The sequence below is a fragment of the Oxyura jamaicensis genome, chromosome 1, assembly GCF_011077185.1.
Source record: "Oxyura jamaicensis isolate SHBP4307 breed ruddy duck chromosome 1, BPBGC_Ojam_1.0, whole genome shotgun sequence".
NCBI lineage: Eukaryota > Metazoa > Chordata > Aves > Anseriformes > Anatidae > Oxyura > Oxyura jamaicensis.
This window is the reverse complement of record NC_048893.1, coordinates 14,255,248-14,277,271: the sequence shown is the minus strand read 5'-3', so window position 1 is coordinate 14,277,271 and position 22,024 is coordinate 14,255,248. Positions and strand designations below refer to the sequence as shown.

Below are 22,024 nucleotides of genomic sequence, written 5' to 3'. Positions count from 1 at the left end.
GGACAGTAGTTCAAAAGACTTAGCCAGGAAATCACCTAAAGGCATTTCAGTTGTTCACCAGTGTCCCAGTTTTCATTTTCTGAGTTGCACTCTCAGCGTCTGCAGCAGCTGGAGTCTATTCTTTTCATTTCTAAAGGTTACCAGTACAGCAATGTGCCTGAGTCTGTGCGTCAGAGCTGTCATTTCAAGCCATCTGCAACATGCTGCTGCTGATTATTTAAATGTTAACTTGTTCACTCCTCAAAACATGCAAGAAAGGAAAGAAAGATCATGAAACAATTATGTAGAGCTCTGTAAAGGCTTTCTTCACTGCTACCTTCCGCACAGACATGTAAAATACTTTAGTAGGGAAAAAAAAAAAAAGTTTTTTATTTAATTTCAGCTCTTCAACTTACTTTAATAGTACACAGTTCAATTAACTACTTTGCTGTTTTTTTCTCTTTGTAGAGGTGCACTGGAAGCGTACGTTCAATCAGTAAGAACGCGAGAAGGCAAGGAGTTTGCCCCCGTCTATCCCATCATGGTTCAGCTGCTGCAGAAAGCAATGTCAACCCTCCAGTGACTGTATCCGGACAACTCTCAAAGCAAGAGGTTGGACAGTACCGCAGTCATGGTGCCACAGGGATGGATACTTGGGGTTAATGCGAATTACTTCCACAGATCACAAGCTTTACAATGAGACATGTTTACCTATTTCCTGTGAAACTTCATCTTCTTGCTTTACCTTCTCATTATAGGAACTTATTTATACACAAATGTTATGAAACTGTACCATTTTTATGTGCTGTACATCTAATAAAAATGAATCATACTCCAGCATTCCATTTGAATTTAGAAAGGTTTAAAATTAGAACATACTCAAATATTACAGTGTAATTGCTGAATATGTCAAATAAGGAAGTAGCTCTTTTCCTATAAGCATAGTTTTAAGGAGTTGGATACATTTTAGCCTTATTCAGAAAACTGTGCTTTTGAAATGCTGGAATCATCAGTTTCTATCTAAAAATTACTAATTTTAACACAAGGAAAAATACTTACAAGTAACATAGAATCATTTGCTATTGCACTGCTGTCACTTCAGAATAATTTATATTGATTTCAACTCTCTTCTGGCTCAAACCGTAATAAAGAACATTGACTATCCAATCGTGAATTTAGTATTTGAAATTCTTCAGCAGCTTCCTAACTGCAAGGCATCAAAATATACTTAGGATGGGTCCTTGTGAAGACTTTCACGCAGAATTTGCTTATCTGTGTAGGGCTGACTTAACAACTAGTCTTCGTTTTACAAAATACACAACACCCAGTTTTAAATGAATTTATTTGAAATAATATACAAGAATATAGTGTGCAAAATCTTAGGGGCAACATCTTGTAGACGTGTCATAAACTGAAATTTACAGTTGTGATTTTAAAAAAAGAAACACACAGCTGTTTAGTACATGAAAAGCCATGATTGTAAAAGTTCACAGCAGAAGCAATTGTAATCCTACTGCAGCTGCTCTAATTTTAGACAGTTGGAGGAAAAAAAGTAAAGTGCAAGTGTTGCACGTATAGTTAAGTGCAAAGTTTGCCCCCACCACAAAGATGTCTTATGGCAAAATAAAATATTGGAGAATATGTGGCAAAGACAAAACACAAAGTTAAAACTATGATGGTGACAATATCGACAGCACCATTTTTCTTGAGATAATGCTATTCGTTCATTTCATCCTGGTCTGGGCCATTGCTTCCATTGGAAAGAACAGCTCCTGCTATTGCCAGCGGGTGCAAAAACATCTCACTTGTGGACTCGAAGTTTATACATGGCAACCCAAGAAGCGGCTCCCGTGCTACATCACACTACGCTCTCCATTTACCACATCCCGGTAACGTGTTGGTGTCTGGGTGGACTGGGAAGGCGAGAGGCTGACGCTACGTTTTGCTATTTCAGAAACTCCCAGATCCGAGAATCGTAATTAATAATATGGTTGTGCAATACATAGGAATCAGCAATAAGAATCAATGTATATAAACAGCTGTTACATATTTTAAAATTCCCCTTTTTGTACATTTTCTTTTAAAAATAAACATTTATACACATCTCCTTCGCCTCTTTCTAAAGTACTTTAGCACCACAGGATATCCATTTTCAAGCCTATATTACCTGATACATATATGAAGTTTGGAAGAAAAATAAGGCAATTTGGTTTAAAATGTTGCTAGTTTTCGCTTACTTAATGTTCTATTGTAAAAAGCAAATCCGCACTCATACTACCTCATTTCTGACTTGATGGTGCCAATATTTTATGGTCACACAAACTCACAACAAATAGTAAGACCTTGATCTTGCGTCTTCTTGCCATCAAGCAACAGCCATTTTGTAAATACAGAGTTAACAGCAAAATCCTGGCTTAATGCTGTTGTGAGCCCTGAGAACAGAGAAGAGAAAAACAAGTTAGCCATTACCAATCAAAGGGAAATAGCCATTACCTTAAAGGTAGCAAACACTTATTTTTGAGAGCCACAAGTACTTATAATCATTGGTCAGTTACTCAGAAGAAAACAAAAGGCCAAACCAGATCATTTCATCCCCTGGTCATCAGAAGACCAAGCAGACTACATTGCTGCAGTGTGGAGTCAACTATGGTTATTTGGAAAAGGAACCAAGCTGTGAATGAAATGCTTAGTTCACGAAAAACAATTAACTTATTTCCTGCTGTTGCTGTTGTAACACCGAAGTAATAGGTTCCACAGATCCCATTATCTCGGCCCGAAGGCCCTGCGACAACAGGGAAAATCCTACGATATTGGGTAAGAAACACATTCTTCTCACTGAGGCCAACCCAAATATTCCTCTCAATTATACACCAGCACAGCCACCGCATTCCCTGAAGCTCAGAGGTGCAAGTGTGAAGTAAACTTGAGCTCACAGACCGATGCCCAAGACTCCGGAAGTGTAAAAAGAGTATTAATAAATAGTTATTCTAACTAAAACCACATGAAAGCTAACAGGGCTGTCACTGGATGAAAATAAGTTGCAGTGCAACATCTGGAACGATATATTGAAGAGAAAAACAGCTTGTTCCTGGCAGCTGGGATTCGGTAAAACCTTCTGCAACAAGGGACTGAAAGCTCAGCACAAATTACGTACAGCAGTGAAGAAGGAACTTGGTGTTGGAGCATTTCCTATTCAGTCTTAGAGCAACATTTGCACATGGTCTTGATTTTTTCATGTGTAAATAAAGGTGGTAATTTGAGGATCAAATCTTAGACCTGTCAAGCCCACAACAAACGTGATGCTTCCAAAAAATGCCATAAATTCCAAAAATATATACAAAAGGGCTGCTGAACAGCATTCAGTGCGCCTCACAGGACCTTTCCTTCCAACCCACTCGCCTGTTTGAACTTGCAGGTTAGCCTGAAAGCCCTCATCTTACTTAATGCGCCCACCACCTACTAACAACACTGCTGCAAACTCTTAAATTGATGGTCTTCTTACAAGTGGAAAAAACTTACTGCCCTACACAAGAATTATCTACTGTATTTTACAATTAAAGCATAACCAATGAAAGTGATTAAAGAAAAAATAACAGATTTTTTCTCTCAATTTCATCCGTGCTGATATAAATTAAGAGTTTAAAAAAGTTAAAATATATATATATATAAAAAAACTTTTACTGAAGAAAAAGGAGAATGTGATATGCCTGAATCACAACAGAGAAGGTCTCTGTAAAAGTTTTAGTGGTTTGGGAGAAATTGACAGATTTATTTTATGTACAACCTCAAACTCAGTTACTTCAACCAAGAGGTCACACCCTTCCTCTGCGTTTCACAAGGATGCTCGCTTTCAGGCCAAGAGAGTTCAGAGAACTCACAAGATCCTAGAGACAGACCGTGTCCTCTCTGTCTCCTGCCAAGTGCCCCAGAGCAGGTTACACAACGTGGGAATAAAAATGAAGGTTTGGTCTACCAAGAGAAGGAGGAGACAGCAGAGTATATCTTGAACAAGTAGAAAAATCTGTAGCTACCATACGAACAGATGTAACTGCATAATGAAAAAAAAACAGCTTGAGAGAACATACAGAATTTGTTCGTTTTCGTTTCCAACAATCAGGATTTAAACGTTTCTGTTCTTCCGCCAAGGCCTTGGCTTCTAGTGTGTACATCCGTCTTTCTTCATTTTTCATTTTCTTCCACCTGTCACCAAGTATCACACTTATGGCTCTGCAAGAGAAAGGTTTTAGACTGTGGTCAGGACAGGATTGTAGAAATACCCTCGTTTTCCTTTCTTTTCATCACAGCCCTTTTAAAAAGCAAAAGTTAAGTGTAAAAAAAACAACGCGGAAGAAAAACTTTTTTTAAACAATCATGTTTCCGATCATCTTCTCCTACTTTTTTTTCCAGTTAAACAGCTGAGACTTGTGTGTTAGCTGAGCATGGGTCAATGCACTTTCTACAATTTCAAAGGGCGTATATCCGAGTACACAGCAGCTTGCACAAGCCAGCAGAATAGGAATGTTAAAAAATCAGCTTGATGCAAACCACCACCAAATGGTAGTTCACATTTGCTTTGCTCTACTTTCATGTTATACAATTATCTGGCAGCTTTGCTGAAAGTATGTTCTCTAATAATTAGGGCAATGATCTGAACATGACCTCAGCCAAACAAAGATTTGATTAACTGCAAATCCTCGCGTCTATTTAATAGATCCGTGGAGCTTTCTCCCCTTTTAATCCGTGCTGGGGAGAACACGAGTGGGCAGAACATACTGGTAAGTTCCCACGCTAACGTTCCTACGCAGAAAGAACCGCTTGTTCTAACACACCCATCGTTCCTTCCAAAAGCTCAATGAATTTTTTCCCCCTTATAGACTTGACGACCTTTGGACAGTATTTCCCCACATTATCACGCCATATTGCCTAACTGCGCTCCCAACTGTTGGATCAATATTCTATTAAGATGTGAATGCCATCCCTTGGCTGAAGGAAGACCTCTATAAGCCACAGCTGCTTTAAAAAGAATTCTGAAGCTACCAGGTAGGTATGGTTTGGCTTCAGCTTACAATAATGCAGGCTGCATGACCACTTTTAAGAAAAAGGGGTATACAACTAAAAGCAATCTGCTATTTCCTATCTACATTTCCTTGCTGGCAGCGAAGCTATTCACAGCCTTCTAACAATCCAGCAGTGCCACCAGCCTCTTGCACAGCGTTCCACATATGGCACGTCTGAAGAAGGCTGTTCTGCACCACACCTGCAAGAAAACGCATTTTAATCCTGAAATACTGCGTGGTACTGGTCAGGCTTTTATGAGCCCAGAGCCCTAAGGGAGCACGGTGAGGACGCCACCAGGGCTGCCGCTAAGCCCGGGCTGTCAAATGCTCTTGTGACTCCTCAGAGCAAATCCCTCCAGCAGCAACCAGACCCCCTAGACACCAAATCCATGTGCACAGCCTGTCTCTTCAGCTGCGGAATTTCAGCTTTTCTATACAAAGTAAGAACCAGTATCTTTGGTCTGCTATTAGAAGCAAACATGCTCAGTTTAATTAGCAGGCTTTCACGTTTTGGCAGTATCCGGAGGCACATCAACAGCACCAGCATCTCGTTTTGTCAACATTTTGTAGTGGGCCACTCAGACTCCCAGGAAAGAACACTGGGACCCAGAGCGAGGTTGGCTGAAAAAGGCACTGTGTTTCCAAATAAATGTGCAGCATCTGAAATCTCTGTATTTCAAATGCACAATAAAATCGTACCTCCAGAGCCAAGCTGCATCGAGGCGCTGAAAGTGAGTGCAGATCTGTGTATTTTAAAAAGCTTGCAGAATCTAACGCAGAAACAAAAAACTTCATTTCTCCAAGGAAATGTTTCTATGAGTGAACTGCTGAGACCGAAGAAAGATGCATACAGAGAAATTTTACTGACATAACTGAGACCTATTTGTCCTGACCTGAAACAAGGAAAAAAGAACTGACCCTACTTACACCTCATCAGAACTTCATCACACTCTGTACACTGTCTTTCCTCTTACAAGGCTAGGAAGGAGCCCAACATTTTAGCAATGCACTACCATGGGGGATGCAAGCCCTCATATTGCAGTTAACTCACAAGAAATTGTAGAACAGAATTGGAGAACGCCTCAAGTTCACTCAGTAATTATGTTCAGCATTAACAAAGGCTGTTAAAACACAGTTTAGGGGATTTGCTTTATCTTTAATATGTACCCTGCCTCAAATTACTGAAGTATTTCTGAACACACAATTAGGTCCAACTATGGCTACAGTTAAAGAGTATCTGGAGAAAAAACAGGAATATCTGGAATAGCATAACAACAGCTGAAGGCCCTGAAGTACGGCCCTTACGGGCAATAGCATGATGTGAATGTGTTTTGAATGCTTGCGGCTCACTATCTTCGTGACGCGTCTCGAGCCTCTTTATCTCTGAACAGCCAGTTTAACTCAGAACAGCTCGAGTTTTGTCCTTTCTCATATCCACAGACAACATAAAACGCTGTAATAAATGTAAGAATTCCAGTGTATGAAGTGGGGACTACATAAAACCAACTCTAAGATCTACTCAGTAATTTAGAAAACACACACACGTGCATTTTAAAAGCATGAGAGTTGCCTCTGAACAGCCCAATTAATGAATGCCCCAGCAACACGTAAGCAACAGTAGCTGAATGCCTATAAAATCAATTATCAAACTCAGTGATTTATTTTGTGCTTCATGGATGCCAAGAAAGTGCTTTCAAAGGGAAAAGGAAGCAGTGTACTCTGAAGTTTACTTGTAACACTCACCACTCTCCTTCATAAACCTAGATGTTCTCACTGAAATATTCCAACTATTTCCACATCCATCCAGCTGCAGCTCCAGTTCACTGCGCCCATTTAAAATCGGCATTTTTAATTCAGTAATCATCAACTTTCCTGGCTGTCTTTCTATCCAATTTCTTGCTTACAGTCGCAATGAATTTGAGGATAACAGATCTGCCTCACTGAAGTTACTATAAACACTGCAGAACATCGCAGTCAGGACACACGAGACCAACTGGAATTTAGGGAAGGGTTCTTTGTACGGCAGGGTTTTATTTCTCAGCAGCACTTACAGCCTCCCCACCAGAACGGGATGAAATACCCAAAGCCCTCTCAAAGCCCTGCCAGCTTGTAACTTCAGCCAGATTCAGCACTAGGATTTTTATATGAAATGCAACGTTTATGGTAACAGTTTTCACATTATATACATTTTTAAAAGTCTGATTTTAAGATGGGTGCACATTCAAGTGTTTTAGTTTACATTTATATATGCGCAACTACCACAAATCACTCAGATTAAATATCTATATAATAAAAATATTTGTGAAAATGGAACAAACCAAGAGCCCTCCCCCCAAACACAAAGACATATGACTTCCTGCAAGTTTCAGCAGATGATTCAGTGCTTTTACGGCACGGAAAATTTACCAAAGTGCTGTCAGGATTAAGATTGGATTCTGCTAGCTCACCAGTAACAATAAAACCCCACTTTTATACCATTACCTGTTGTCTTTCCCTGGATACATCTGAGTATATTCAACTCTGTATTTTTTGGCAAAAAGCATGAAGGCATTCATTGGTCTTTTGCACTTGTTTGGAGAAGTGGCACTCACAGTACTTGCAGTCCCTGAGCTGTGGCTTTTGCCAGCTTTGCTGTACAAAGAACTGGAGGAAAGATGTGCTGATGCAGTAGACACACAGTTTTTAGTACTGCACTCTGATCTCTCAGCATCTTGATTGTTTGATCCTCCGCAAGATAGAGAAGCGCGACGCTGGCGAGCCATGCTGCTGAGCACATAAACTGCAGAGGAATCCATGGGTGTAAAATCGTAACTAGAAGAAAAAGACATATTATGAAATGATCCAGTACTTCATAGGTACAAGCCCTAGAGAGCTGTTCGTTCTTCAGCTGTGCTATCTAGTAGTCTGGGATCTTTTGTGCAGATTTGTGTTTTGAGTTTGTGCCTGATGCAGATGTAAGTGAAGAAAAAGAGTCTGGCAGATGAACTAATGCTTTTTCCAAGTGACACTGGACTGCTGTTTTGCAAGATTTGCTGGCTACTACCAACTACCCAACTCTCTAACAATTAGTTATACACTGTCTTCAGATTTCACAATCTCTTGAAGTTAAGTTCTTTTCTTTCTGCAACTGTCCTGACTGCAGTCCACGTCGGGTCAGTGCACGATAGGTACTGAAAGTGACAACTGCTCTGTAGAGAACGCGAGTTGAGTTCACTTGTGTATAAATGTTAGTAGCAAATATGAAACAATTGCATTAAAATAAACAATATAATACACACCCTTGTACAAGTAACTGCTCTAGACTGTTCAATTTGAATTGTTTTACAGACAAACCATCCACTAAGATTAGTATGTTGAAAAGCCTGTGACACTGCGCACTATTGAATTAAACGCTGGCAAATGTCTGCCCTCTAGTGACAAAAATGTGAGAATCCCTCTGTATTTCAACTATTTCAACACCTTAACAAGTCGTTTCCATAGCATTCAGACCTGCAATATTACAAACTGTTATTTTTCTGACCAAAAACTGCAATAAACTCCAACCACTACAGAAGATGCATAACACCACAGACTATTTGTTATCACCTCAGGAACTACTGGGTGGGAGCAGATTATTCTGGGAAACAGGCTAAACTTTAGCATGCTTTATGGGGAAAACACACCTGTAAAGGTGCTACTCAACTGTAACTTTTAGACACTACATTACCACCACAGAACAAACAAACACGTGTAACTCCAAGGCTCCTCTCACCCACTGCTGAATGAGGCTATAGTTGAATATTTTGCCATCAATCGTTTATTTCCAAGCACAGACCAGAACTACTAGCAGGGAAATGCTGCAAGTTACAGCTCAGACCCATCTGTGCAGACAGACCCTTTCTGTGGGATGGAACCAAAAGCACGAGTGGAGACTGAAAGACTGTCTCCAAAATCTCCTGGAGAAGGAAAATGCAACAAAGAAGGGACAACGCTGACAACCCTGCAGCCCAGCTTAGAAGATAATGAGAAAGGACCTCCCTGTTCTCCAAACAGTCCAGCAGCTTTCCTAATCTCCTCCTACCACAGCAACAGGATTTTGTTATTTAATTCTGTCCTGTTAACCGCAGCTGGTGCTGCATGCTCCTTTCTGACACTTACTCTCTTCTGCCCCCAAAAAAAACAGAGATAAGGAATTTGAAGTGTCCAGACAGTATTCAGCTGGGCTGCAGGGTGAGTAAAGAGACAGAAGTCCAATGTCTTCAGTAAGACATAAACATGATTCTATCAGCTCTCTACTCTGAAAGTTCAGAACAGGAGTTAGTAAGAAGAAAAAGCCTAGGCAGCAAATGAGTGAAGACAAACAATTTGAACCCGCTCTGTTATTCCCCACTGAAAACTTTGAAGAGCTCATAGAACTTGAACTGCAAACAGCATTTTAAATTCTTTTTCTTGTAAAAAATAACAAAAAGCAATTGGACTAAAATTGGATGCTAAAAAGAAGCTAACATCATAGGAAAAGATGGGTTCTACTAAACTTTGAAAACTCAAAATAGCATGGAAAAATCCTTTATGAGTACTCCTATTTCCTTTCTCAGAAACCTAGAATTATTCTGTTGGACTGGACTTCTGAAGGTCATCTGGGCAAATCTCTTGCTCAAATCAAGGCAAACCTCAATCAAACTTTCAAGTTAGTTGTAATTGCTCTCTTAGGAAAGAACCACAAATAGCAGAATCTACAAATAGAAGAACAAATTATGAAAGCACTGTACTCTAAAGCCATACATGCGTTAGTTACTAAGGAACTACTCAGGCAATTTCAGGTATGCAGCTGAAGCACACACTAATAGCTGGCAAACACAAACTATTGCGGAAAAACTACAAGGTTTTTGAAACCTAACCCACCTCACCCAAAGGATTCGTACAATTATGTATTCTTTGTTGTTTTATCTAACGTGTCTTAGACTATCAGAAGCAGGGTCTGCAAAGTTATTTTACCCCAAGGAATTACTTTGCAGTTTAGCACAGCACAAAACTACACAGCTTTCCTGATCATTCGGACTTCATTTTCCCCCTCTCGTTTACCTTCTATAACCAGAAGTATTCTCTCTTTGCTCTACGTAATGCTTCAAATTCTCGTAGACTTAAGGTGCCTACTCATTAAATACAAAAACCGCTGAGGCCACTTTATTCAAAAATTACCTTTTAAATGTATCAAAAACACCTGAATCATCAAAGTTAATGGCATCAGGGTGTCCAGGAGGTAGACACAGATCTCCAAGATGCATTTCACAGCATGGAATGCCATGCTGTACCACAGTCAAGCTTGGATAAAAAGATGACCAACCTGAAGTGGTAAAGAGTTAAATTAGACAGAAGGCCAGACAATCTCTCTAGTTCTTAACCGGAGCAATCCTATATGCCTAAATGACACCATTTCATAGAAGTGTTCTGATGTAGTTTCTTTCACCCAAAAGAAAAATCAGAAACACTTAACTCAGAGAATTCTTACTGCGAATAGTTTATGTTTATCTCAAGTAAAGTCTCACTCTAGCAAAACAAACAAACAAACAAAAAAACAACAATCAAAACCTGGGAACTTTTATCGTCAGAAGTTCAATGTTTAGTTGGAGAGAAAAGCCTCCCTTTTTTGCAGCTTTCCTTTCTCCCCCCAGTCTATCCGTTTTCCTGCACTCCACTCGTATACTTGACCAAATCTTGCCTGAGGAGATGTACAGTATTTCTGTAGTTTTAGTTTGTTCAGATTCTGGTTTTGCTTATAAAGATAGTAAATTGATTCTACAACATTGCTTTTATCGATTTCTCGAGCAACATGGGGCAGTAGTAAAATCTGCAACTACTTTCTAAGAATGTTTTAATATAAAACCAAGTGTACTTATAGAATTACATACCTTTGTTTTTAACATAAAAAGGGTGATCAAGTCTGCATTCTACTGTAAGCAAACCATCTTCCACTGTGCCAGGATCAAAAGTCAGCTTCAGCACTGACTCACCAAAGGAAATACTTTCTTCATGAGAAATCAACTTCAAACCATCAGAACCATAGCCCTGTAAACACGCATACAGGTCAGAATTTCCCCCCCAGAAAAAGCATACACCTTTGTATACTGCAAGTAAATATTTATCATCTTAATGTATATTACAAAATATCAGCATTCTAGGTTTTCTCGTTGAAATTAGTAAAATGATAAAACATTCAAAACATACCTCAATGAATTCAGTTCAACTGCATGGCAAGATAATCAAACAGTACAGTCATCAGCACTAGACAAGCTCAGCGTAAAACTCTTCCAGAGATAGCAATTAAAGGTGTAGAGGTAACATTGCAAGGTAAGTATTGTGCTACAGCTATTGAAATGCATTTGTTCGAACTAACAGCTACCTTGTAGGCACTTGCTGAGACATTTTCCTCTTTTCCACAGCTTTCAGATCTTGCAAAATCTTCAACATCTTGCCATTCTTTATTGCGGCCTTTATGAAAGCACAAACGAGAACCTAATACATTTTTTCAAGGAAAAGAGAAAAAAAAAAAAAAGATTAATGGCATGTAAAAAAGACAGTTTTACAAAAACAAAAAAAGGGAAAAAAACAAATGCTTATTCAACAACGCGTGGTATTTTACCTTTTAGGAAACAGTGCCAAACAGTCGAGGGCCAAGAATGGCACCATCCTAGATCATCATCATCTGAAAGTGACGACATGCAGAAAATGCCAGATTCTGATTCACTATTCGCCTATCAGTAAAAGCAAAAATGGTGTCGATATATTAAGGTGTGAGATTTTAGGGCTGGTCCTATACATATTTAGGCACATTGTCTAATTTGCATCTGTGTCGTAATTCTACCTTAAACACGAATAGGAATGTAACAGGAAGAAAAAGACTCAAGGAATGCAGTAAATGTGAATGGAACGTTCTCATGTCCTGTACTTGGCAGGTGCTGTCCTGAACTTTTCATTTTTCATCCCCTGAAACTCATCTGAGCCCCTCTGGATCATCTTAGGCTAAAGTACTAGCAGTTTACAACCTATCATTCCTTAGTCATCCACAGAAACACTCAAAGCACATGTTATTCTGCAGTAAGATTAGTGGAAAGCTGCAAGTTTGTTCTAGATAAATAGCTGGGAAAAACACAATGTCATTAGCAGACAAATTTCAGACACGAATTAATACACAGGAAAGGGAAAAACACGACTGACAATTTTTGTGTTTAAAAGGATATGGTTCCACATCCTTGCTTCTCAAGATAGCAAACAAGGTAATAGGATTGTGAGAAGCTTGCTATAGAAGGAACAGCAAGAGAAGCAGAGCTTTCTCAGAATGTCTTCTCTACAAAACTATGCATTCTATCTCGTAGTACAACGAGCCTACAGAGTTTACTAAAATGAAAACTAACAGAGAATCTAGCTTAAACTTAACAGCTCTTTTAAAAACAAGTTTCTCTTTTTGAAAAGCTTAACTCATTTCTCATTCATCTTTACTTTAGGTATCTTTCATGACAACTCACCCTTTCATGTCTGACTGGTGTTTCATCCAAATCATTCTTGGAGAAGTTGGGATCATTCTTTGAGGATCCTGGCGGAGGACGTGCATAGGAATGTAAACTTTTGCTTGTAGCTATTATGTGAACAGGAGATGATCTACAATAGAAAAATATATTTTAAAATATTTCAGATTAAGGCTATGCAAGACTTAGCTACCATTATTCTAAACTGTTTTTATTTAGTGAGATTTCATATATGGAATTTTAAACCACAATCACCGTATATATAAATATCCTGCCAGATTTTGAGTATCTACAGAAAACTCTTAATAATTCAGGTAAGTACAGAAAATTATTTCATTCCAAAGCAGCAGATATCCTGTAGTCACAGTTCACTGCATGTGACACTGTGTACATCTATGGCTGTATCTACACTGCAGTCTTAGGAAAGAGCAAGAAGACAGCATTAATGGAGTTAGGAACAAGAAATTTACTTAAACAAATATTGCTGTTTGCATGAGCCAAACACCAAATAAACACCCCTACAACAATACTCAAACCGGATGACTGAAGGGTGCAACCTCAGGCAAATGTTTAGCATAATTGCTGCATAGCTTCTGTCTACCACCCAAATGACAGTACTAGTTCCTCAGCAGCACCTCCTTGTCACAATGCTTAAGTTTTAACAAATATCTTGAACTGAATACCCCATTCTCAAAGACATCTGCTCTGTTATGATGAATAAATCCCAAGCGCATTACTGTTCACAATATTGCATTTCATTTTCTTATTATAAACCTAAGAGCAAGGCTGTATGACAAAAGGTGAAGCCCAGAAAATTCTAAGATCCCACAACACTTCTCCCAGCCTTACAAAAGGTACAGATTACACATCTGAAACAGTAACAGTAAATAACAACATTGCATTAGATTTCCAATTAGCTCGTTAAAAAGCAGCTGAAGTCAGCACACTAGTAAGTATTACTGACTACTTAGTACTAGTAAGTATTAAGAGATTAACACAAAAAATTCATCTTCATTTTTCAATTGCTGCTTCACATGAGGTAAATGCCAATAATTTCTGAGCTTCCTGTGGTTAGGGAACGTCCTTGTACTGTCCTACCTCATTCAGGGCTGGCAATTAAGAAATTTTTGCAACAGGCTCTGAAACTAGTCCTGTGCAATCGTCTGTAAAAGGAATGAGATTACTGCATAGGAAGATAAAAAACAGGTCTGCAGTTCAAAGTCAGAGAGCAGAGGGTGTGAAGAGTGAAGGAAATATTTCTGGAGATTCAGTATTACAAATCCTGGAGCTAAAACTTGAAACGAATGTCAGTACCTGTTATAAAAAGAGCACTGCATCAAAGGACTCTGAGGACTTGTGGCTATATTTGCTAGTTCTGTCAACCAGTTCACCCCATTCTCACAAGAGTAAGCGCTCTCCGAATCGCTGCTTGAGGTATGTTGGTTCCATGAAGGCCTTGAACATTCCTGATGTGAAACATCGGCACCAAGCTGGAAAAGTGCAGGTGGGGTAGAATCTGTCTGCACAGCCTGTAGCTCAGGAAGATCGTCTGCAAACAAAAGCACAAATTGACATAATTATACCCACCGGTAAGTACTAGTTGATGCTGAACCTTGCAAATAAAGATCAAAACCAAACTTCAAGGAAGTAAATAATTTGTCTTTTCTCATCTCACAATTGCCAATGTTTTACAAACCCTGTTCGTAAAGCTTACAGAAATACAGGCACAGAAATCATCGTATCTCTTGTCTACTATACATTCAAACAATCATTAGAAGAGAAATATCGAGCAGCTCTAGATAAAAATACAGCTTAAGTAACATGGAAATAAACTCTTTTACTAGACTGACTAGTTTACTAGAATTCTACTAGAACTACTAGTCAGAATTCTGCACACGTGGCAACACGCTTCAATAAAATACTAAAAGTTTCAGCAAAAGGCAACTAAATTACTCTGTTCTTGCAGGTATGTCGCTAAAAAAAAAAAAAAAAAAAATCAACATTAGAGGTTGCAAAGGGTGAGACTTCCCAGGCTTCCACCAGTCGAATGGAATCTAAAAGCTCAGAAACGGTGAAAGCTGGGTATGCAGCCTGGTAGGGGTGAATTCCTATCAATAATCTACATAGTTCACATGCCATATAGGATAACAGAGGGGAACCCAGCTTAATGGCAGAAGTCTGTCACATACTGTCACATGACTTAGTATCATTATTCTTGATTACTTTATGACTTCAATTAAATGTGTTAATATTTCATGGATCATATCAATCCTTTCTAATGTGCATACTATTTTTCTCCAGTAGGTAAGAACTGAAGTTAAATGTTCCACTACCCCAGAATCTCTATTTGGAGTTGATCTAAAGGAGCATAATTCCCCTTTAGGAGGAGCTCTTGAGCTTTCTCTTTGTTATTCTTGTGCCAAAAAAAGACTTCTCTGGAAATCAGGGGCAGAAACTTGCAGCATGAAGTTCAAAGAACACATTTAAGTCAACAAGCCAGTGTGTCAGAGCTGGAAATAGGTTACAGGGAAAAGTGATAGTAAACTTTCCGACGTCACACTTCGCTGTCACATTCCCTGCCCTACCTAAGCCAAAGATCGGTTAGAAACCTCATTCAGTCGGCTCCCAGTAACCACACTATAGGAAAACTGCAACCAAAAAAGCTTCAGAATTGGCTTCTTCCGAGAGCCACATCATTTACCGAGTTCCATGTGCTCATCACAGGATGCGTATCCCGGAGAAGAGGGCAGGTTTTCATTACACTTCAGCAACTCCAGTGAGTCATTCATTCCTGAAGTTCTCTTGTCCACTACCAAGAGCAGCTTCTGAACTGCATTAGGCATCTGATTTGTCTTCACTTCCCACACCATGTTAGGATGCTCCAAAGTATCTGACTTCAAAGAGACAGAGGTTAAATACTTGTGTACACCTAAATTAAGTGCTACAGCACTGCTCCTGCTGTAAGGAGCCTGTTTGCTTGCATGTGGCTGAACTTGCCTTGCCACACACAGCCTGTGACTGCTGCGTCCCAGCCTCCTCAACCCTCCCACAGCCCACGTAAACAGCACTCACTGCACACTGAGCCACTCAGCCCCCCACAGAAGGCACCCAGATGCGATCTGCCTTTGGCTAGCCCATGCTGGCTCTTCCCAGTCACCCTCTTGTAAGCAGGGGCTCATGATTTTCAGGAGGCTTTGCTCCCCCGCCTTCCTGCCGGCCAGGGTTCGGGTGCCCAGCCGGCAGCTTCCCTGCATCCTCCTCCTGCAAGCCAGGCGTGACGCTTGCTTTCCCCAGTTCCTGACAGCCCTCCGGCCCCTCCGAGATTGCCCTGCTGATGCTGGGGCCGCTCCTTCAGAGCCAGACGCTGGCCCCAAAGGCCCCGGGTGCCTGACTCAGGTGGCTGACCTGCCCCAGACTGCTCGAGCTCAAGCTCTGCTACAGGCAAGATGCACCTCAGGACTTGGGCAGCCGGGACACAGCCCTCGCAAGCAAAGACCAAAGCAAAGAGGCTGCTTGACTCAGCCTTCTGCCAGCAGGTCTCCTCTGTCATTTAGCATCCAGTCCCCCTTCTCCCCGCTGGAGTATCTGCAGCAGCCTTTCCACCGCCCTTCGTGCCCTGCAGCTCTAGCTGTAGCCTCAAACACATTTAACTGCTAACGTTGCAAAGTGGGTTGCAAAAGGAAACAAAAGAAAGCCACCACTAAAAGCTTTTTTTGCAGTTTCATTTCCCCAAATCTCAGTACTGTAACACTTACACCCAAAGCAAGACTTTAACTTATCTTCAACAGCCACAGAACTGTGAGTATTCCATACTACCACTACTGGCTTGTAAAGTTGGAAAACAAGGTTATCCGCTCTGTATTAATTTGGTTATATACTGGTGTGTTTTTTTTTTTTTTTTTTTTTTTTACAGATGATGATGAATTAAAGCTACCATAACACTATTACTTTCTACCATAACAAAGTGTCATTGGAAAAGTAATAGTCCCTCACAAAATAGCAAAAAATGCAGCCTAGTAACAAAGAAAAGCTCAGTGGCCTATCATGACCCCTAAGTACACTATCGTGCACCCCATTAGAGAAACATAAACATCTAGCAACAGCTAAAATCTAGCCATTTCATGCAAAACAGTAAGCCTACCACCCTACAAGTTCCCCTGCTGTAATGCATAAAGGCCCTGAGATAACAATTAATAAAAACCACTTTATTTTAATAAATGGTTGTAAAGTACTGTGTGTGTATTGCCAGCACTAACAACATTCTCTTTTTGCTGGATCCAAGAATCGGTTCTGCTCATTTTGCAGCCTATCACGTACATGACTCGGTTTGGGTGCCACCCCTGCCTTACATCCTGGCCCTGCCTGACATACCTGGTCCTTCTCTGGACCATCCCAGCACAGTCAGGGAGATGCTGGGGAAAATTCAAAGGTACAAAAGGCAACATGAGCCTGACTCAGAAAACAGCAACTGCATGTGCTACTCCAAATAGCCACAACACTGTCAAGGACGGTTTGTGAGCAACAGTATCAAGGCTCTCACTGGTAATTTCTAACCTTCTTGTCTGCTCTTCTCCTGTATACACACAAAACTCACATAAACTCGCATTCCAAGCATAAGAGAGATGGTTGATACTACTGAAATGTCACTACTATAAAGTCACAGTGGTACAATTCTGATTTGAAAGAGGTGGAAAAGAGAGGTAAGAGAAATGAGAGTGCTTTCTAATAAACTAGCAATGGTTTGTGGGTTGCACCTCTAAGCAGCATCTCAAATGCAGTTTGTTCTTCTATCATCCACCCGTAAAAATAGAGAATAAAGAGTGGAAAGTCATTTCTGCACAGAAAAACCAAACCTCAGTAACGCAGGCCAGGTCATTGCCGATCATCTCCAAGCAATCAGCTCCACAAAGCCACTCCTTGTTTTTCTGGCTTGTCCGTGTCCTTCTCCCCCCACCCCCAACATCTGCCTTGCTTTTCCTTCTATTTTTTCTCCCTTCCTTTCTCCTCCTCCTGCCAAAACGAAGGAGCTGGTTTGTTTAGGGAACGGTACCCTCTCCTTGGGGCCTGCCAGGTTTGAAAATACCTGTGCTGGCACCACAGCACAGCGAAGGTCAGCGGTAAGGTACAGGGACAGCATGCTGGGCGTGACAGGAAAGCTGCTTGCTCCACTTGAGGAATGAATTGCGCTTCCAAGTCTCCAGGACTTTTCTAAACCAAAGCCACCCATATGTAAGAGCCAAAAAAACTCAAGCAAATGAATTAAAGGGAAGAAAACTGAAGTTGGGCACTTTTTTTTTTCCTACCCAATTAAAGCCTGTTTTGAACAGCGTGTGCTTCCTGCCTGGGCCTTGGCCTTTCAATGTTTTGAAACGTCAAGGGAACAGTCATGAATTAGCTTGCACGGACTTTTTTTGGTTCAGATTCATGTTCAGAGACTTGTGAAATGTGCTTGGTGGGGGCGCGCTACGCAGGGCTGTGATCACTGGCAGAAAGTTTTCCACAGAGCCCAACGAGTTTATTAACATAGAACCCGCGCTGTAAAACGAGTCAATTTCTCACGTTAAGAAGAATAAAAAGGCAATATTAACAAAGACCCATTGGCTACGCGGAGTTACTTCCATTTCGGAAGGGCCAAAGGTAAATTAATTCTCGGTCAGGAGGGGAGCGGGGGTGGCTGGGGCCACGACGGCTTCGTGAGGAGAGCCGAGCCCCTCCGAGTCCCACCGGACTCTGCCGAGCGTCACCGAGCCGAGCCCGGCCGAACCCTTCCGAACTTTGCTGAGCGTTACCGAGCCGAGCCCGGCCGAACCTTTCCGAGCCCTACCGAACGTTGCCGAGCCCTGCCGAGCAACTCCGCAAACCCCCCCTCCCCCCCCCCCGCACACACACCACGTGACCCCGCCTGGCCGCTGCCCTTGTTTATAAACTCCCCGCCGGCAGCGCGCATGCGCGCAAGGCCCCATTCATTCACAACTGCGTAACAGCCCAGCCCGCCCGAGGGGGGGGGGCGCTCCCCCCCTCCTTTCGCCCCTCTCCCCCTTTTCTCTCCCCTCCCCACCGCCCCTCTCCCCGCGCAGCCGCCTCCCCCCCCCGGCCGAGGGGCCGGCTGCTCTCCCTCCCACAGTTCGTGCCGAGCCGCCGGCCCCTGAGGAAAGGGAAAAGGGGCCGGGGAAGGGGCTTCGGGCGCTTTTTCAGCCTGGCGCCGCTGCTGGAGCACCCCGACGGACAGCTAGCGCCGCAAAAGCGTCCCGCGGGGCTCGGCCCGGCGCCGCGGAACCGGCCCGGCACCGCCGGGCGGCCGAGGGACGGAGCGGGGTAAACAACATCGGGCCGCCCGCCCGCGGCTGCCGAGGAGAGGGCTCCACGGGCTCCTCAGCGCGGCCCGCGGCCGCCACCACCCTCCACAGCCCTGCAGGCCCCGGCCGCCCCCCGCCGGGCCCCGCTGGCTGCCCGCAGACGCAGCCCCGAACTTGGCGGTACTTACCAGACCCGTCGCCATTACCGAATTCCCCTCAGCTTCCCCCCCCGCGGAGTCGTTCCCTCGGAGTCCTACCCCCTGCTGCCTAGACTCGGTCGTTTATTGGGTGGAAGCGACGTTGCTCAACGTTTCGCCGCTTCCTATTGGCTGACAGGCCTGCCCATCAGGAATCCGCCCGGAGGGCGGACATGTTTTGACTATCCTGCACAGCTGATTGCGCCGCGCCGCGCGTCAATCACGCGCAGACAGCTCCACGATTGGCTAAATCCATCCTCTCCTCGCTGCCAGGCACTCTGGGAGCTGTAGTCTTCGCCACGGCCGCCGCCTGCCAAGTTGGGCAGGTTAAGAACGACAGCCCCCAGGGTGCCCCGCGCGGCGCCCGGCCGATAGTAAACAAGGGGCTGAGGGACACGTGTACCGCGCCGCCAGCCGCCCGCGCCGGGCCGGGCCCCGAGATGGCCGCCGGGTCCCTCAGGGCCTGTCCGCGGCGGGGACACGGGGACAGCGCTCCCAGCGCGTTACCGCAGCGCGGGGCGGGCACCCGGCTCCACAGCCCCTCGTGTTCCTCTGCCCCCTGACGTTTCCCGTGCGTTTACAGTGAAATTAACAAAACTAGCAGCCCGGATCGCTGTGACACCGCCACTGGGCTTGCTGCCACAGGCTGGCTGAGGAGCCGTGCCCGTGTTTACACAGCAAGCGGCCAAGTAATGGCCTCCTGGGGCCCGGCCCCAGCAGAAAGGACGTCACGGCACGACACATCCGTGCAGAGTTCAGAAATAAACCGTAGTGTTTAAAACAACCCGTGGAGATAGCTGAGACTTCATAACTTGGGGACTTCCCGAGAAAATAACTTGCCGTGCTGATTCCAACATCATCCCAGTCACATAAAGGTACCTTAAACCATCCATTAGAGCTGTTGTTGCAATTTCATATAGTATAAAAAGTTAGCTATTCCAATGTGAATAATAATGACGCATCTAAGTTCCCCACCAGCTTTGAGCCCTGAGCAACGTGCTGGTGGTGGCTGCCAGGGGAACGCTGTTGGTGTCACCACACGTCCAGAGGGGCTATGCCACGGAGTAAGAACATCAAAGTCACCTACGGACATTGCATTCAGTACCAGAGCGCACACAGCGCGCAGATTTCTGGGCACTCCGAGATTCGGTTTCCCCAGGACGCAATAAGCCTGTTAGTAAAGTCCTTCCAATCTTAAGGCACTGAAGAGACATCACTTTTAAAAACACCCAGCATCTTCTGCAGTGCGAATTGGAGGCGATCACTTCTTATAAATGCTAGTTTAGCTAACAACAACAACAAGTCATTGGGAAATCAGTCCCAGGGAATATAACTAAAAAATCTTTGGTGCTTAATTACCTAACAAAACAGCCCTTTACAGACCATTTCCCCAATTTGAAAACACCACAATTGGAACAAATGCCTCTGGAAAAATCTGAAAATTAACGTTGAATTTCAACGATGAAGAAATGAGGCTGCTTTTTATAATACCGACTGTCTAACTCGACATTCCACAAGCTCAGGTTTTCCCTGTGTTTAGAATTAAGGCTTTTCCTTAGTAACTGGTAGATCTTTATACAAGAAAACTTTTACAGCATTCTCTCTCTAATATATATGTTTTAATAAACTGAAAAGTGGTAGATCAGGAATCATCTTTACACCACTCTACAATAAAATTAACTTTAAAGCTGTTTTCCTTCACCCCCTTCCCTTTTCTCTTTTGATCTCCTGTATAAGTCTAAACAACCTTTAGGCTCTTTGGGGAGAGGCCCAAGCTGCTGATTTTTTATTTCCCATAAAATTTACCATGGACCCTGCATTTCCAGATCGAGGTTTGGCAGAAGACCTGTATAAACAGATGTCTCCACTCTGCCAACAGGCTACTAAGATTGTGGTACAGCCACTTGGAAGGTAAAACTCCCTGTTTACTCCTCAAGAAATCCCTTTCTACCACAGTGGGAAAGGAGAAACATACACAGGCCAGATCAAGTGGCTGTGGAAGATACAAAATCCTGTTTCCAGGCCCACTGGATTCTTCAGAAAAACACTGTCAGTCTAAAGGTTAATACCTTAATACCCAAATGGAAAAGTATTTTACAACTACTTTGGGAAAACACACGTGCTAGGAAGGTTCCCAATTCTTTACAAAAACTTGTGCATAAATGTTGCATGTGAAGCCCAGTCCTCTCAGATCCATTGTCCCAGACTCCAGGTACTGGTCTAGACAAGTAAATACCACAGCTGAATTAGAGCCTTGATATCACACTTACCATCTATAAGATACAGAAAAAGCACATAAATATGAAGCCTACTTAGGACTTAGATTAAAATCTCATAAATATGGATGTCAGAATTTTTTTTTAAGAGTCTAAAACCAGAAACATAGCATCTTTCTTATTTTCAAATTAACCTCTTCTTCTTTGCATAGTGTAAATTAAAATTTATTCGGTGAGATGAGAAAATGAATAAGAGGACACATATGCCATACAGTAGATGGCAGTAGAACACACAAAACCGTATCAAAGATTACTTACAAACTCCCTGGTTGAAGTCAAGTATGTATCTCTAAATTTTAGAATTAAGATTATGTCAATCCCATACTCCTTGCTCTGCATGTCTACTCTCTAATTAAATCATTACTCCACACACACACACCCTACCTCGCCTTACACCATTCTCAAAATGAATGCGTGCTCTGAGAATGAATCAACACTGTCGGCAGCTTTGCTGATTTAGTTGCTTTTTCTGTTTTCAGAGAGGTAGACAAGGTGGGAAGTGTTGATTGTGAATTCTCATCACTTTATGTATGGATGGCTACCAAGAAGCACAAAATTACCAGGAGAGGCTCTACACAGACAGAAAATAATGATACAGATAAATACTTATCCTAGCTATTTATTTCTTAAAATTGCCAGCCTCAATTGTGTTGACACTACCACAAGGTAGATTTTTTTTTTTTTTAAGTCATACTAGTAAAATAAATATTTTATACT

General features: G+C 42.4%; 2 protein-coding genes across 2 annotated transcripts in view; one reads left to right on the top strand and one right to left on the bottom strand.

Annotated features, from left to right (window-relative positions):
• The window catches only part of COG5 (component of oligomeric golgi complex 5), a 183,528-nt gene extending 182,375 nt beyond the window's left edge, over positions 1-1,153 (top strand). The window contains exon 22 of the mRNA XM_035332406.1: positions 448-1,153. Coding sequence (XP_035188297.1) covers positions 448-562 — 115 coding nt within the window. The 3' untranslated portion in view covers positions 563-1,153. The remainder of the gene's footprint in view (positions 1-447) is intronic.
• Positions 1,154-1,304: 151 nt separating this feature from the next.
• HBP1 (HMG-box transcription factor 1) lies at positions 1,305-19,168 on the bottom strand. The gene is made up of 11 exons (XM_035332413.1): positions 19,023-19,168; positions 15,240-15,432; positions 13,853-14,087; positions 12,539-12,671; positions 11,656-11,767; positions 11,416-11,528; positions 10,925-11,081; positions 10,215-10,359; positions 7,518-7,847; positions 4,065-4,206; positions 1,305-2,411 (listed from the first exon to the last, which is right to left on the bottom strand). Exons 1-11 carry the CDS (start codon positions 19,035-19,037, stop codon positions 2,394-2,396), a joined length of 1,593 nt encoding a protein of 530 aa, XP_035188304.1. The 5' UTR covers positions 19,038-19,168; the 3' UTR covers positions 1,305-2,393.
• Positions 19,169-22,024: the final 2,856 nt, after the last annotated feature.